This window comes from Pezoporus occidentalis, unplaced genomic scaffold (assembly GCF_034315485.1).
Source record: "Pezoporus occidentalis ecotype Australia unplaced genomic scaffold, CSIRO_AGI_Poc_V1 ctg1, whole genome shotgun sequence".
NCBI lineage: Eukaryota > Metazoa > Chordata > Aves > Psittaciformes > Psittacidae > Pezoporus > Pezoporus occidentalis.
In genome coordinates, this window is record NW_026912778.1 from 17609024 (window position 1) to 17628079 (window position 19056).

Genomic DNA, 19056 nt, shown 5'->3' on the forward strand with positions numbered 1-19056 from the left:
ACGATGAATGATATCATAGTAAGAGATCAGACATTCTTTGAATATAATCAGTACCAGATTTTGTGTACCAAAAAAGCACATTCACACAGCTACAATCCAAAATCAATATTAACAACTCCAGTGTGGCATGAAATGTTTCTCTTTGCCATGAAACTAGGAGACAACTGAGGACCACGATTCGATTCTAAAATATACTCGAAGTGTCACTAAAGGTACTTACTGGCTGAGGCTTGAGGCTGAATGCGAGGTATTCCTCCATTTGGCACTTGGAAATTTGAGTCGCTTCTGCTGTTTTTCACAGACTCAGCTTGGATACTAGGTGTCCTGGACAGGTTTGGAAGACTACGCCTTAGTTTTTCTGTATAAAATAATACAGAAAGATACCACAACATGTAATCTGATGCTGGACAAAGTTCATGTTACAAACCCATAGTCAAACACCAAATCTAAGCAACACAATGTTAGTCATATAAAACTACACTGCAAATAAAAAACTTGTTTTGTTACATTGCAGTTCTTCCATTACCTTGAATTCAAGTTCTGTATCATTCTCAGATCTACCACATACAAAATACTTCCAAAAACCCCCAAGAATACATATTTCACTGTGGTGAAAAAACAAGTCAGACATAGTGTATTTTGAAATTGAAACTCATCTGGATGAGTCTCTGGGTTTTGTTTTGTTCTATTCTTATGGAAACTGAATGGCAAACCTGATTTGCAGTTCTGCACAGTTTTCAGAGTCTTTACCTAGAAAGTTATTTATAATGCTAACCCGAAGATTAGAAACACATCTGTTATTATCCAAAGTCAACTTTTGGGACTACCCAGTCACATATCGGCACATTATACAACAAGTAACAGCCACCCACTTGGAAAGAAACTTTGTACACAGCATTCAAAATTATTGAAGTGTCTAGTTATGCCTTATCTTTCACATAAGACTTGACCATCTATTCAACTAAAACTGGTTCTCCAAGGGTCTTCAAAATTTGAACTATCACTCACAGCACACAAAAAGATGCCATCAAGTATTTCTCAACTCTAACAACGTTCTGTGTATCACCAACCCATGCAAGGCTGGACTGATGACTATGCTGGATAGAAGACTGCAGATACCGTGTCAGGATGAGAAGTCAGCCTGATTGCATAGAGGGATGCAGGAAAGAAGTACACTAGGGCATAAGCACTAAAGATGAAAACGAAAGTCTACACAGGCTGAATATTCCAACAAGCTTACATTCTGCACTTACTAGCTTGCATTGCATTGCTTTGCCCTGCAGTTTTATCACTGTTGAACCCTGTCAACCAAATATCCCTCTAACCATTCTAAAAATAAAATAAAAAATTAAGAAAAATAAAAAAATAAATCCCAAACAACTTTTTTTTGCTGCTGCTGCATCGACTCTGCATATCCAAGTGACGCTCAACTACACAAAAAACACTACAAGAGAATTCCTTGGAAGTCTTTCAGAAACACATGATCCCATGCTCTATTTTGATCCCTCTGGTATGTGGGATACCAGCTTTTGGTACCTTACCTCCACGGGATATTTTGTATAGCTCATCTAGCACACATTAAGACTTTCATGAAACCCCAGAAAAGAATGGAAAGGAGATACTCAAGTCACATATAATTGATTAGCTGTTGCATTGTATGTTTTCCTATATATCTAAAATTTCCTCAAACCACTATTGCTAGATAAGACTTGAGCTAACCCTTCCAAAGATATTCTTGAGCAGCTAATTAAGTGTGCAGGATCATCTTCCCAAGCAGCTCTGGTTTAGCACACTTATTTTCCTGATTAAAAACCTAAAATTTCTTGGTTGATAATATTCTGTAAGTGACAACAGACCTCTCTGCTGTATTAGTGGGGAAAAAAAAGCCAACAGAACAAACACCACCCACACTCCTTCCCCACCCTCTGCCCCCAAAAATAAACTGTTTAAAACTATATTTCTAGATTAACTCCACTACAGACATTTTGCATCCAACTTACCAGAAAGTGAAAAAAATAGAGTGAATTAATAATATCTAAATGTATATCCTTCCGAAATTTAAGATTTTCTTTTCTATTTTTATTTAACAACTACATTTGTTAAAAAGGGAATATGCTTGTGAGATTTCAGCCCAGTTAAAGGAGCTTCTGCCAGATTGCTACCCAGAAAAAGTACATTCAAGAAGCAAAGCCGTATCAGTATCACATTATTTTGTTCTATGCCCATATAGTGTAATTGTGTCAACTTTACCGAAACCTTTATTTTCTGTTATGCCACAGTTTGTCCAGCTTTGAGATATCTAAAATATCCAATAAATGCATGACTTAAGTACTAATATTTTTTAGGCTATGTTCATGCTCAAAGAGTTCAGAGTCCTGCACTGCTAAAATAAAGCGTTGAGCTATCTCACAGGCTACAAGCATGCATAAATTGCCATATTACTCTCATCTGACCACAGCCACTTTTCCCTGCATTTTATTCCACCATTTGGAAGGCCTAACCCTACTGGTGAGTGATAGTTTCCTTGGCGCTGCTTTATTTTAGTGCATATGCCTGCCAAAGATAGAACTCTGTCACCATGAAACTCAATTACACCAACAGACTGGATAATGTCCAAAAAAAAAAAGAAAACAAAACAAGCCTATCAACTCCATCTGACTGTAAGGGTTCCCCAGCAGAATTTAAGCTTTCCTTGCTCTGCTTTTTCTTCAACAACTTCAAGATTAAAGCATGATGTTTACACTGGCATATAGTTTTAAGCACCGAAAGTCTTTACAGGAACTACACAACTACTTGTGCAATTATTTTGAAACAGAACTTTTTACCTTCATTTTTTACATTACTAGTCTGCAAATCTGTAGGGTGGCCTTGAAGTGAAAGACGAGGTTGCTGTAAACGGCTAATCATAGGCTGGGGTGAAACTCTGCTGTATTCTATGCTTCGAGCAGGTGATCGGGAGCGAGGTGAATTCCTTGGAGACTGTTTTGGTGAAGGCCAGGGAGAACTGCGAGGTGATGGCGAGAACCTATTAACAGCAGGGTGCACTGCATGATGTGTGCCATCTTCTTCATCTTCTAAACTCTGTGCATCAAGCTCCTGATCGCTGAATGTGCCTCGCCTTGTAGAATTGCAAGAAGAGCCAGAACTACGCCGAGAAGCACTTGCTGCATACTCTTGCCGGAGGCCTGGCAACCATGAGAACATTGTTTTACCTGCTTTCAGCCCACAAATGGTTCAAAGTAGAGACAAAACATACAAATTATCTACCCAGTGCTGAAACTCAAATGTGGCTCACCTTAACTCCTTTTATTTAAGGCATTAAATTAATTCCAGATTACTACCAACAAAAGTTACCTACCAGCTGATAATATCTTGAAATAAGTAGGTGAGCTCATTCCTTTTCTTACTACAGCAATCATCAGTACAGGTGTGTTGTGTACTTGCTCATCTCCTCTCCCAGGCTGGATAGGAGCAGCACAAACTATATCTTAATTTTGATATCATGTAACATAATAATAGCAGCCATGATGACATGTCTCTTCCAGTGTATTAGTAAATGTAACAAAACAGCTGTATGATAAACTACCCCTAGAGAAACTAGAGTTTTTAAACCAGTGGTCTCCAAAGTGGAATGCATGCACCTCAGGGGTATGTAAAACAAGTCACTCATAGGGGTAAACAATAAAAAAAATTCTGGAGACCACCTAGTTAGACAAGTGAAATTACTGCCACTTCTTGCAGTCTCAATTTACAAAAAGGACTAAGTCTCAGCTAAACCTATAACGAGATAAATCTACATAGGTGTTTTTCTTAACTATTCTTTGCCCTATTGACTTTACATTTTGGTGATTTAAATCATGGTTTAAGCACTGATGTCAACAACACAGGATTAGATCAAGAAGGCACATATCTTCTGAGAAGACCGGTGGCAAGCAGTAGCCCAGTCCAACGACCATCCTTTTAGCATGTAGTAAGTACATGCTAAAAGTTCACACTCTCTCTAGCGTTTCTTTTGTCCACTGTTCCTAAAGAACACTTCTGCAGAGCAACTTCCTTTCCTTATCCTGAAGGCAGAAGTCTTTCACCAACCTCCTCAGGAGAACTGTATTTGTACATCCATAATAGACTCTACACCCCTTTTTCCATTCCTGCTAAGCAAGTGCTAATGAAATTATTCAATTTAAAAAGAAAAAAAAATATCAACTGCTCCACTTTGTTTTCAAAATGGAAAATACCTACTTTCTTCCTGCATTCGCGCTAGAATTTGCACATCTGTAACATCATTTAGCTTGTAATTAGACCCAATAGAGTCTTCATCCATCTCTGATGCACTTAATTCACTGTCCAGAGAGGACTGTGGACTTAGCGGAGGATTTCTATCTGCTGCACTTTTAAGATGACCTACAGAAAGAAAATAAATAGGAAATGTTTAAAAATAATAAAAAGGCAAGCTGTATCATTTCCTAGTGAAAGAACCACCAATCTAAGAACAGATTAAGAAAAGATTCTGACTGAGCCTGATAGACAATTCTGTTTGACAAACAGCTCCACATGACTTGGTAGTAGATGCCTGCATCCCACAAAGCTGACTGTACGCTGGGCTGCATCAAAAGGAATGCAGCCAGCAGGTTGAAAAAAGGCAATTCTCCGCTTATACTCCGCTCTCATGAGTACCAATTTGGAGTACATTCAGCTCTGGGGTCCCCCAATATAAGAAGGACATGGAGCCGTTAGAGTAAGACCAGGGGAGGGCCACGAAGATGATCAGAGGCTGGAGCACCTCTCCTATGAGGACAGGCTGAGAGAGTTGGGCTTGTTCAACCTGGAGAAGATTCCAGGGGCACTTTAGAGCAGCCTTCAAGTACCTAAAGGGTGCTTATGAGAAAGCTGGAAAGAGACTTTTTACAAGGGCATGTAGTGATAGCACAAAGGGGAATGGCTTTAAATTGTTCATACTGATCATAGAAACATAGAATAGTTAGGGTTGGAAAGGACCTCAAGATCACCAAGTTCCAACCCCCCTGCCATGGGCAGGGACACCTCACACTAAACGGTATCACTCAAGGCCTCGTCCAACCTGGTCCTGAACACTGCCAGGGATGGAGCATTCACAACCTCCCTGGGCAACCTATTCCAGTGCCTCACTACCATAACAGGAAACAATTTCCTCCTTATATCCAATCTAAACTTCCCCTGTTTAAGTTTTAACCCGTTACGCAGGATACAGCTGGCTTTCTCGGCTGCAAGCGCACACTGCCGGCTAGTGTTCGTTTTCTCATCAACCAACACCCCCAAGTCCTTCTCCACAGGGCTGCTCTGAATCTCTTCTTTGCCCAACCTGTAGCTGTGCCTGGGACTGCTCCGACCCAGGTGTAGGACCTTGCACTTGTCATGGTTAAACCTCATCAGGTTGGCATCAGCCCACCTCACAAGCATGTCCGGGTCCCTCTGGATGGCATTCCTTCCCTCCAGCATACCAACCGAACCACACAACTTGGTGTCATTGGCAAACTTGCTGATGATTGTAAACCCTAATGGAATGCCTTTAATTAAAATACATGCTTCTTCCTTAGATTATATTGTTCACATGTCCGAGGTACAGATGGATACACGCCGCATACCACATGTTGCAGTCAATCAGTAACAGGGTTCTTGCCAAGACTTTACAACTACCAGCACCTAACCTTTAAAACCCTACTATCCCGGTCAATTACAGGGCCAATTCTAGAAGCCATTTATGTATGTGGAATTGGGACTTCATGGAACTAAAGCTACATGTTTTGGTCTAACTGCTAAAATGCATCAGTGATTTCAGGGACATGGACATCCAGAGAAAATACTTGAAATTTATCTTATGCCGGAAAGTCTGTAAAAAAAAGCCTTTCCTAAAAAGCTTACCTACTGCATGATGCAAACAAAATACAAAAGACTGACAAGGTTTCGGTATCTTGCTTACTTTAATTCAATGCAGATATCTATTTGAGCACATGTTTTTGAAAGGAAGAGGAGGAAGAAGTAAGGGAGAGACAAAACACACATACTTACCTGAGGTACCAGGAGGTATGAGCTGTTTCACTAAAGCAGATTTCATTGGTGTTGAAGAGGGAGAATTGAAACCACTGCTGTAGGGGCTACTGGTATTTGGACTATAGGAACTCGCATAAGTGACCGCACTGAAAGGGCTGCTGTACAAACTCTGTCTCTTGAGAGCTGTATGAAAGAGGAGGAAAGCAACAATTTATACTGAAGGAACCAATGAGAAATGAATACAACCCTATATGATAACTTCAGTGTGATTTAGTTACTAATAGAATCCTAGAATAGTTAGGGTTGGAAAGGACCTTAAGATCATCTAGTTCCAATCCCCCTGCCATGGGCAAGGATACCTCACACTAAACCATGTCTCCCAAGGCTCTGTCCAACCTGGCCTTGAACACCACCAGGGATAGAGCATTCACAACCTCCCTGGGCAACCCATTCCAGTGCCTTACCACCCTAACAGAAAAGAACTCCCTCCTTATATCCAATCTAAACTTCCCCTGTTTAAGTTTTGACTTGTTACCCCCTGTCCTATCACTACAGTCCCTAATGAAGAATCCCTCCCCAGCATCCTTATAGCCCCGCTTCAGATACTAGAAAGCTGCTATGAGGTCTCCACGCAGCCTTCTCTTCTCCAGGCTGAACAGCCCCAACTTTCTCAGCCTATCTTCATACGACAGCTGCTCCATTCCCCTGATCACCCTCATGGCCCTTCTCTGGACTTGTTCCAAGAGTTCTGTATCTTTTTTATGTTGAGGACACCAGAACTGCACACAATACTCCAAGTGAGGTCTCAGGAGAGGAGCAGAGTAGAGGGGCAGGATCACCTCCTTCGACCTGCTGGTCACGGTCCTTTTGATGCAGCCCAGGATACGGTTGGCTTTCTGGGCTGCAAGCGCACACTGAAGCCGGCTCACATTCATTTTCTCAACGACCAATACCCCCAAGTCCTTCTCTGCCCAACCTGTAGCTGTGCCTGGGATTGCTCTGACCCAGGTGTAGGACCTTGCACTTGGCATGGTTAAACTTCATGAGGTTGGCATGAGCCCACCTTACAAGTGTGTCAAGGTCTCTCTGGATGGCATCGTATCAACAGAACCACACAGCTTGGTGTCATCGGCAAACTTGCTGAGGGCACACTCAATCCCACTGTCCATGTCAGCAATGAAGATGCTAAACAAGACCGGTCCCAACACCGATCCCTGAGGGACACCACTCCTTACTGGTCTCCAGTTGGACATTGAACCATTGACCACAACTCTTTGTGTGCTGCCATCCAGCCAGTTCTTTATCCACCGAGTGGTCCATCCATCAAATTGATGTCTCCCCAATTTAGACAAGGACGTCATGTAGGACAGTGTCGAACACTTTGCACAAGTCCAGGTAGGTGACATCAGCTGCTCTACCCCTGTCCATCAGTTCTGTAGCTCCATCACAGAAGGCCACCAAATTAGTCAGGCAGGATTTCCCCTTAGTGAAGCCGTGCTGGCTGTCACCAAACGCCTTGTTGTTTTTCATGTGCCTTAACATGCCTTCTAGGAGAATCTGCTCCAAGATTTTGCCAGGCACAAAGGTGAGACTGACTGGTCTGTAGTTCCCTGGGTCATCCATTTTCCCCTTCTTGAAAACATACAAGTCAAGCAGAACATTTCAGTTACCAGGAAGTTTTTCAACTGATTTCTTCATCTCCTACATAAAACCATACTGTGGAAGGAGCAGCAAGACAAGACAGCAGCAAATATTTTCTTTATAAAAATAAGATTTAAGATCACTACAACTTCCCTCTTCAAAATGTTCCACGTAGGAGTTGGGAAGAAGGAAGGAAGCAACTCAGAAGACAGCAGTAGCTAAGCTATGCTAACATACATTGTTATGCCCGATTACATACAGACTAGAGCACACCATGAAGTTAAATTCTCCAGAATTCACAGACCTGTCTAGATCACACAGTATTTCCAGAGTAATGCCAAGACTGGCACCACAGAACTAAGCAATACCACCTACAAAATTCCGCAAAGCATGTGCTAGAATGAAAAAACATTAAACAGGGCGAATGCTTCTGTTTGTATTTCTGGGTACCACAAACCTACTGAGCACAAAAAAGTGAAATGACTGTAGGATATTTCCCTTCTCTGTATCTCCTGTTCTAATGCTTTGGGATTTTTATGCCCATGGGCTTCAATCCCGTATCATCAAATCACAGAATGAGTTGGAAGGGACATTAAAGATCACCTAGTTCCACCCCTCCTGCCACAGGCACGGACACCTTTCACTAGACCAGGTTGCTCAAAACCCCATCCAGCCTGGCCTTGACCACTGCCAGGCACAGGACATCCACAACTTCTCTGGGCAACCTGTTCCAGTGTCTCGCCACCCTCATAGTAAAGAATTTATTCCTAGTATCTAATCTAAATCTGCTCTCTTTCAGTTTAAAGCCAAACAGAATTGTATTCTAACAAAGAACAAATTAAATTGCTAAACATAAAATTGAAAGCTAGAGAGGTGAACTTTTATATACAAATCTAGATTAGATTAAACTGCAGCTCACCTAGCTGCTAGAAACCAAACTCTCTAAGGCATGACAGTATTGAAACTACACACGCATATTAACAAACTGACTAGAATATTCCTAGCAAACATATGGCAATACATTAAAGCAGTTCTAAAAAAAGGCAGAAATTAAGCTATTCAAAGAATATTGTGTGACATTTCTGTTACTGAAAAGGAGCTTCAATTAGTACACTAATAATTAGGCTACTGACAGTAGTGGCCTGTCCTGATTTCAGCACAGAAAAGTAATTTAACTGTAATTTGTTTACTAAAAATCCCTTTATTCAGTATTAAGATTTTTTTGTTTGTTCTGACATTTCAGAATTTGCAGGGTAGGAAACACACGCAAGATTACAAGCAGCACTGTAGAGCTTTCTGCTAACCTGTACCTGTAAGTAGGCTGGTTGCTGTAAATGACAATTTTTTTTTGCTACAAATGAATGTTTCCATACAACCTGCTCCAACCAGCAGCACTGGTACCCATCTCTTCTACTGCCAATATTTTCATCTATTAACACTATAGATTAATTGTGATATTCTTGCAAGTACCACTGTCAGAAACACATTCTCAGGTCTAGGAAAAAACAAACAAAAGAAAGTCAAGTTGCCTAGCCACATCATATAAATGTTCAAACTTTCAAGTTTGTTTATTTCATGGTGAAGTTTCCTGTCACTCTGCTTCAACGAAGGCTAAATTGTTGGTGTTACCCTAAAGGTAAAGAATTTGTGGTACTTATGGAAAATTTCTAATTGGTTCTGAAAAGAAGCTAAACCATGAACAGGATAGTTCATACTCAGCCTAACTGCTATCCACTCCTAAATACTCAGTAGTATTCAAATTCCCAAACTTTTATCATCATTCATACATCCCTGTGATTTGAGTACTTTTGTTTAGAACTTCAGCCTTTGCCTGTAGCAAGCTATCTATCATTAACAGACATTCTTCAGGGCAGCATACATAAACCCCAAGAAGTAGGAAAAGATCAAAAGGAAAAGGTGACTCACACTGAAGGAACTTTCACCATTATATCCATGATTTTCAGAATAAGAAATGGACTTTTCATGTGCTTTACCAGTAATGTTTTCAAATTTTACTAAGAACCATTTTAGTACAAACCCAAATAAAGACTGAATTGTTCCAGAGAAGAATCCAAGCGGGGGGGGGAAGTTACAATCAAATAAACTCTATGCTGAGTTTATGTATAATCACGCAAAGGAGCTGGCAGTTGGGAACACTCCTGGAACTGTGTGTTCACGTATTCTTAGCTGAAGTCCAGCCATTCTAATACCTTAGGATAACAGTTAAAAAAAGACAGATTACACGTACTGCAAGACTGCAAAAGGACAGAAATATAGGGGGAGAACAGATATTAATAGCAAGAAAGTCACATCTCAGCACAACTCTTTTTTTTTTTCCAAAATAGGCTCTAATAAAGAAATTAAAGAAAGAAACAGGTGGACAGAGAACTCTAATCAGACCTTCAGTGCTCTGCTGCTGGTTTGACATCAAAAAGGCTCAGAATAAAAGGGCGAGGATTCTAAGTTTTCAGCCTCACAGGGTGAAACTCACAGACCTTCTCCAGTTTTGAATATAACCAACTGATTCGTATCAAGGGAGACTCACAGACCCTGGATTTTTTTACAACATCTTTTGTGACAAGATCTTAAGTTATTTGGGATAGGAGGAAAAGAAATCAGTATTACCTCCCAAAGTATTGAAGAATTTCAGCCTTCATTTCCTTAGATGAAATAAAATAGCTCATCCAGCAGAACAACAAGTTTTGTGTTAAAATATTAGCAAGCACTTAATTATGATAGTTTAATACAGGTTTTTATTTCAAAATAAGAAAACCTCCAAGATCATGCGCCTACTGAAAACCTCTGACCTCATAGCAGCATTCCAGTATCTGAAGGGGATCATCATAGGGATGCTGGGGAGGGACTCTTCATTAGGGACTGTAGTGATAGGACAAGGGGTAACAGGTTAAAACTTAAACAGGGGAAGTTTAGATTGGATATAAGGAGGAAATTCTTTCCCGTTAGGGTGGTGAGGCACTGGAACAGGTTGCCCAGGGAGGTTGCGAATGCGCCATCCCTGGCAGTGTTCAAGACCAGGTTGGACAAAGCCTTGCGTGATATGATTTAGTGTGAGGTGTCCTTGCCCACAGCAGGGGGGTTGGAACTTGATGATCTTAAGGTCCTTTCCAACCCTAACTATTCTATGATTCTATGACCAAACTGCCACTATGCAGCTAGTACAGAACTTTGATATCCTGACTCATGGTCTAATGCTTCCTTTCATTTTATTCCTATAGTCCAGAAAATCAACAGAATTAATTACTGTTTGCAAGGCATAATGAAAACTTTAGACAGAAATCAATGGCTGGATCTCACAACTACGTATTGGCTAATTCTGACAATGTTTCAGAATAAACATGTACAACCCAGTGTCAGTATGCAGGAACTCACCCGACATTGTCTGTTCCAGCCTGTGGATCAGTGACTTTTTAGCACATTCAACGTCAGGACTTGGGTAATCCAGTACCTGCCTGCACCAAACTAAGGGACTGACGCATTTTTGCACTGGAGTCAGTTTCTTCTTTGGGGACGTATATAACCTGAAAAGGAGAAGAAGAACAATAATTATGAAGATAGGCAAAGCGAGCACAAGATCAGGCATGTAACAAAATACCGCATACTATGCTATTTCTATTTTTATACTGTATGTACAGTACAATCCAAAATTATAGAGAAAGCACAAGTTTTACCTTTAAATTAACTGTTCTGGATACAGTATAATACTGATAACATATGGCTACCCATGGACTTCTGGCAAGAAGTGATGCCGGTATTGGTACACTGGAATACACTGACTGATACGTCAGGAAAATAAAAAGCTCCAAACATTTTCAATTTTCAGACACCTTGGGTATATGGATGATTACCCTACGTCACATAAATGTACAAACCGGGATTAATCTCTTCAGATTTAAGCAACATTCACCTGAAAGAAGGAAATAAAGCACTATGCAATAAGCAATGGTTGTTTTCCTAAACACAAAGATGTAATAAATGATAAGCATCTTACTAGCCAAGGAACAGTGCAAAAGTCCACAGAACACTTCTACTATTTCAGTAACCTTGAACAATAAATATTTTACTTTTACTTATAATTTGCATCCGAGCACCTGATCCTTTAGTTTTCCTTCGAACACAGAACAAAGGGACTATCTCTGTCCTAAGGGGTACACAGTCAAGCATTAAAAACAAAGAACAAGAGATAAGGCACACAGAGTGAAGAGAAACGAGATCATATTGTTCTGCAAGACATGCTGAGGCCTTTGCCCATCAGCATCTCCATTCATTTATTTCTAACATCAGCATTTTGTGACTGAAAAAAGTATTCTACTCTAAAGGCTCTAGAAATATAGTTGAAAATTTCTCCCCCCCTCGAAAAACAGATTTAAGGGAAAGTCATAACCAATCACTCTCAAAGTATGGATATTTAAGCCTTATATTTGGACTAGAACCAAACCTGGAAATGTACTTCAGCAACAGACAAGAGTGAACTGCAAGATCTACAGCTCTAACTAGAGCTCATACAGAAATGGTTAAATGAGTGTTTCTTGTAGGAGTAATAACAGACCTCATAGTCAAAGTGGTTGTATGCTACACACTAATTTAGGAATATTTGACAGCTTAATCAGCCAGGAAAAATTCTTGTTTCCTTTATGCCAATGACACCAGCAACACAGAAGTTACTTTCCATAGAAACTGTCTTGTCTTGATTATTAGCTGATCCTTCCTCTGTAATTCTAGAGCTTGAACTCAGTTTATTTTATAAACAGCTTTAAAAGATTTTTTTAATTACTACCCTTAAGGTCTCTTCTTACAAAAGCTTCCCAAGAAGCATGCTTATAAAACCACAACATCTTGCCCAAAACACTGACCACTATTTAGAGCACGCTCTGAAACACTCTTCCTTCATAAGCACTGAAATCAGAAAGCTATGTCTGTAAATGCAGAAGAGAGTATTTTTATTAGCTGCCATGTTTTCAAACAAAAATGAAGCTGTTTGTAACAATGCAAATAGCTACTGCTGCACTCTATAGTCCATGTGGCCTTCGCTCTGGCCAGCATCATGCTGGTCGTTAAAATTGATTTTTTTAGAAATCCTTACAGCCTTCACAGGCATCCTGTCCACAAGAAAAGCTGAGTCTATCACGTATTTATAGCCCTCAAGATCCTTGGAAAGCACAAGAATCACTCAGTTTTCACAGCTCTATGCGAACAATTACACAAATTGCTATACTTGCTCCAATTATCTCCACAGAGTTAAAAACTAATATTTAACATTTACTAGCTCTTTAATACTTCAAATTTACTGTCTTTTTAGCATTTATTTGCCTGTACTCTTTTCTGTCCTGAGGTATGTTTATGCAATACTAAGAAGTGTTAAAAGCAACAAAGCCAACTTTTGTGCTGTACAGACAAAGTGTACTTGTAGCTCTCTTGTACAGCTGACATGCCTTGCTGCGTTTGAGAAGTTCCATGCACATTTGAAGTGTTTACAGTAATACCCAGTATAACAGGCAAGAAAATAAAGTGTGTGTCCTCTCTGAAAGACACACAAAAGGGGCATCTTCAACAAACCCACCTGACTAATCAAAATGGCACCTGGTATTTTAAGCACTTAAAACATTATTTTCTGCAATTTCCAATTGTTGCATTTGTTTCACACATAGTTTATTTACTGAAGCAACCCAGGCTCACGCAGCTCCCACTTTTCCACCTCCCTTTCTAACCATATATTGCAAATTCTTCCACCTCTTTCCAGTCAACTGTTTTTCCTTTAACAGCTTTGTTTCACACCTTACATAAAAAAACAAAACAAAACAGAACTTTAGAATATACATACTTCATGCAACTCCACTACCTCATGACAAACATGTGCATTGATGCAATAACACAATGGCTTTTTCGGGACAGTTTCTTGTTCATTTTGCAACTGCAATGTCTCATTATTATAAAGCAGCGTTCTTAATTTCCCACCTGACAAAAAATAGCCAATCTCAAGTTTTGAAGCTGACATAACCCCACTTGCATTGCTTCATTTGGATTTATAAAACAGAAGACCAAGGGAAAGGCTAAAAATCAGAGCAATGCTTTACTACTTCTTCCTCTCTTCCGAACAGCACGAAGAGAAAAAGAGCAGAAAGTAGGCCATGAAACATGTATAGATAACTAAGTGATCTCTGTCAGACTACAGTTTGAACCAAAAATACAGGTTCTCCTTAGCTGAAGAGCTTTCCAGAAGAGATTAATTCCCATTTGTATCTGTTAATACATTCTCACAGCAATGCAATGGCACTGACTGGCAACTTTAAGAGTGAGGATTACCAGTATGACTTCATATATCTTAAAACACTACTAAATCGCTTTCTCAAAACAGGAAGTTGAAAATCATTGAGGAAGCTGACACCTTACAGTTGCCACCCCCACTACAAATGGTAACACATCAGAAACCTACACTTCAACTTCTCCACAAGGGAGTAGTAAAGAGTCTACAGTTCAGTGACACGCAGTCAAAGAAAAGAAAACAGTGTCTAAAAAGAAGCCCAGGAGCTTCCTTCTATTTTGAAACAGCTTTAAGAAGGCCAGACACCATGATTCTGCACCCACAGTAATATTCCCTTCCTTCAGCTGTCACTAGTCAACTATGCCAATCTAAAGTTTAAAGCAGCCAGGGGCTCTCCTGAGTAGTTCCAGAAGACTCAGCACAAAAACAGCAGAGCTTTTGGAGAAGGATTACTGTCACTACACGCTCATATGATAATGTCAGCCAAATAGGGCAAGCTGTGGCATGTTGCACCAGGACACAGCTGAGTCTGAAAAAGCTTTGAAGAAAGAGGACACAACACTGAGGCAGGAACTGAATATCTTCCTAGGGATTACCTCACCTGAGGAACATCTCCCAGTGCGTTAAAATACAAGAGCTTAGCTGCCACAGGCATGAAACCAGAAGGCAAGCTTCTAATCAGGTGGAAAGGAGGTGTCTTTTTTGTATCAGAATCCTTCTATTGCTCAGCGCAAAAGTGAAAAACATGCAGATGAGTATGAAGTCACAGATCTGAATTAGAAAGAAGATGGCAAGTGGAAGGAACTTGTATTAGAGCTTGTTTATTTTATCTACATTAACCTTAAGCAAAAAGTGACAGTTACAATACAGGCAATGAAACAAGAAAGTGGACAAAACATATTGCAGGCAAAAGCAGGATCAAGAAAGCTACCTGAAGAGAAGATATGAGGAAAACAATTGAAATCTAAGGACAGATTGGCAACAAATTCCCCTGAAATACAGGAAGGAAATTCCACAATGAAGTGCTACTTAAGTCAGGAGACAATAATATTGGACAGCCTTGGAAAGAGACAGCCTAGAATGCAACAGTGCCAATCTAAATTTTAGATCAATCTAAAACTGTTAGGCAATCCTAGCTGAAGCAATTTAAATGAGTTAAAATTTAAGATGGATTTTTTAACGAACAGCTACAGGTAAAGAGCTGAAGAGAATCTCTGGCTGTAAAGAAAAAAAATCCAAACTAAGTAACATCGCAGCACGTATCTCGCCCACACATTTCCTCTTTCCTCCTCCCCCACTCCTGCAAAGTTCCTATCCTGCAGTTGTTAACTGACTGATTTGGTCAGCCTGTAATTACTAATTTGCAGGTGTACTTAACTGAATGCTTCTAGTTCTGAGAAGCACCAGCTACAGCAAAATTCGGTTATATCAATACTACAAAAAAGCTTTGACCATCTTATTAAACCTTCATATTAAAGCAGCTTGTTTCAATTACATGCGACTTTGAAGCAGAACTGAGAGTATTCAGAGAGGGTGCAAAGAGCAATTGGGAACACAATTACCTTCCTGTCACCAACAATTAAAGATAGTTAGCTTTGCCCTGACTAGTTACTGGAAATTACAGCCATTATTCATTTCCTGGTCTCCAAAGAACATGTAGCTGTCTGAAAGGGATGCTACAGAATGGGAAATGCGGCCTTCAAAAGCTTGGAAGACTCCTCTACACTACCACGCAGCTTCCCTCGAACTGCCACGCTAAGTCTGTATGTACAAGTTCCCACTGCTTGAGAAACTTTTCAGAAGAAATTTGCGAAAGCATATATGCTCTAATATGGTATTGCTGATACTTACATGGAATAGAAAAAAGCTGAGAATTTCTGTGTCCTATGAAAAGTGTTCCAAAATAAAATTTTGCTTAATGACTAGGCCTGAGAGCTCTACCAACACTTACAAGAAGTAGAACCGGGAATCATGCCTAAACAAGACATGGTTATGAAATAAACTTCAGGAATACCATTAAGACAATAAACAAAATCAGCATCAAGCTTTCATGATATACAAACATGAAGCATGTTTAGAAGTCAAGAATATCACAGAATAAGATAGAAACAGAAGAAAGTTCTCCTCAGGATTCTTCCTCCAGTCCTAAAACACCTGTTTCACAACAAACATGGACATCCCAAAGACATTAGTCAAACTGAATATTATTTGATGTTACTAGTTGCTTCACTTGATAACCAGATAAATTCTGCAACCTTCCGTTCTCTTACATGCTTGTTTTCACATTATCTTCCTAGTCTGAGAAGACATTACCCAAATTTTGTTTAAAATCAACTTTAAATCAGACTGACATTTAATCTGGCACAAAATGAAAAGCATCAATTTCCCTTTTACTTAGGTCACAAGGCAGGAATTGATCAGAACCTGTCCAATTTCCAAGAAGCCTACCATATTAATACAATGAAATTTTAGCAGTTGAATAAGAAATGCTGCAATGTAATTTCGGCAATGGGTTTTCATTCAGATGCAATTCTATCCCAAAAGACTCACCCTGTATTTTACTAGCTCAATATGGCAAACTGTGGGGCTCCAAACTAACCTTAGTGTTCAAGGAACATCAGGTAATACAACATGAAAGACAGTCCATTACAGATGACAATCATCCTTTTATCCTGTACCTCAAAATAGCCACTTGGCCAACTAATTAGAATGGATGGCTCAAATGGAAATGTAAACAACTAAACATAAGCACCAACTTAACAGAAGTAGCTGCTGAATGACAGCGTGCACAATAGTAAAAGTACGCGCCTTCCATTTCCACTGAAAAGGATACACAATCAATCTGAGGTCTTCAAAACCACTGAAAATATTACTTTGAACTATTAATATAAACAACCCACCAATAATTTCACTTCAAACACAGTAACTGCCTTTTGTTTGTAAATGAAATCAGTCACCTGAAAGCTATTTCAGCCCTACCAAGCAGACTTCAGATTGCACCGACATGAAAACATGGAAAGTCCGAGGCTAGGTTTTGTAGCACCATCATTTAAAGAGGACACAACTGTTCTAAGTTTGCTAAGCAATTAGACATACAAAATAGATACACAGCAAGCCCTATTCTCTCTTATACACACACTGCATATAAATTTTAAAGAAAAAAAGCACTGCATGTTTTGCTCATATTAAAAAGAAAGCGTCCCAGAGAGCATACATAACAGCATGACAAGTTACAGTGGATTCACAGCACATTAACTAATCTACAATAATTGCCCACATGCGCATATTTATCCTGCAATAAACTTAAGACAGGTCACTTTTAAGAAGCATAGCAAGCCACCCGGCACATTGTTACCAAGTTGTCTCCCATGTGCTGTACATCCACACCCAACCTTACCCAGCAAGTCAGGCAAGGAGTTGTACACCACGTCCTACCTCTCTGAAGATTTCTCCACTCTAGTCCCCCTTCCTGCCCTTTTGTCTTTTTAATTAACTAACAAAAACCTGTTGAGATTCAAATTTTAAAAACTTCAGATTTGATGCAACCTGGTTCAAGAACAGCTAAATTGGAACACCCACAGAACAGATTACCAAAGTCACTGTAACTGCATGAAGAAGTACTTAGCAGGCCTAAAGCAAAGTTTCCGTGGCACTAGGTACAGCACAGTACTGTGTGCATGTGCATATGTGCCTATTTGCAACCTTCAGTACCCTACTAGGAAGAAAGTTTCAGCACACTAAATGGGATTCAAAAACATACAGCCAAGAAACTCAATCTCAGTTAACTGACTTTTTATTAACATATGATTTGAAGATCGTCTCGCATGCAGAATTATTTAAAACTTAAAACGGAATTGGATTTAAATAACCACAGTGAAAAAAAACACTCCAAAACCAAAAAAAAATATCCCAAACAACACAAAAATAAACCATCAAAAAAACAAAGCAAGCAAAAATATAAATGGTGCCAAAGTTCACTAATATTGTATTAGCTATTTAATAGCCAATACTGCTACTAAAGCAGCAATATCAAAGTTCTTTTCATTTGTTATTCACTTGTTATTAATTTCAGCTAGTGCTACCTTCCCCTTTCATTTTACAATTCTGTCTTGTATAGACTTCTCCAAAAGTATTTAAAGAATCACAAGCTAAAAATGAGCTGATCAACTCCAAAACGTAGACTAAAACACCAACACATCACATTCCAGTACTGATTTTGGTCAGACCATCAACTATTCCACTTTAAACTCATAGTCAAAATTCACAGGCACTAATCTCATGTAAGCATTAAATGTAAAACAATGTAATTTTATCAGTGTCATTATAAGGCTGCAGACAATTCCATAATTGAGTATATGAACACATGGACTGAAGAACGCCAGCACTACAGAAAGCAGAAATAAGAATAGAGGTGATCAGCACCCTTCATCACCCATTTTCTCCCACAGCAAAACCCTTGTGCAATCAAAAGACAAACCTAAGCTCCTCTCTATAGACAAACAAAACAGACAAGATTAATCCATTTTTGTGTACAAGACATGATTTACATTTAGTTTGTTTCCATGTGAGGCTTCCTCAGCTGGTAAGTGGTCTTTCACTTCTACACTGGTATAAAAGAAATCCACTTAGCCATATCATCCTTCCTACTTTCACAGGCTTGCTTCTTTTTGATTGCTTCACTCTGCAAATTTCCACCTTCATTTAGAGCAATAACCTCCATCCATCAAGTGCACAAAGTCATCCAACCCTCATAAGAACAAAAACAAACATCCCCCACCCCACAAAAAAAAGTATTTACTCCCTTAACAGTAGAATTAAATGGTGATCAGAAATTCCAGGAGTTTGATTTCCATTTTTATAGAGCAATTTGGAAAAATAAATCAATCATCAGTCAATCTAGCCAAACCACACTTATCATTAAGTGCATAGTAAACTATAGCATGAAAAGACAGGTTTTTTAATTACATAGCCATAGTTATTCATATGTACAACAGTAAGTAAATTTTGCCAAGTGCTCTTTTCAAGGGGTCGTTTCTTAGTCATTATCCCACATCTGAGATTCAAAATTAGCATTATAATCACTAAAATATTAGGGAAGGAATGAAGGC

At 39.4% G+C, this 19056-nt stretch overlaps 1 protein-coding gene across 2 annotated transcripts in view; it reads right to left on the reverse strand.

Annotated features, from left to right (window-relative positions):
• The window catches only part of SLAIN2 (SLAIN motif family member 2), a 35893-nt gene that overhangs the window by 14761 nt on the left and 2076 nt on the right, over positions 1-19056 (reverse strand). For both annotated transcript variants that reach the window (XM_062607139.1, XM_062607133.1), the window contains exons 2-6: positions 11059-11207; positions 6046-6210; positions 4240-4401; positions 2826-3185; positions 221-358 (exon numbers count right to left, since the gene is read on the reverse strand). In XM_062607139.1, coding sequence (XP_062463123.1) covers positions 221-358; positions 2826-3185; positions 4240-4401; positions 6046-6210; positions 11059-11207 — 974 coding nt within the window. The remainder of the gene's footprint in view (positions 1-220; positions 359-2825; positions 3186-4239; positions 4402-6045; positions 6211-11058; positions 11208-19056) is intronic.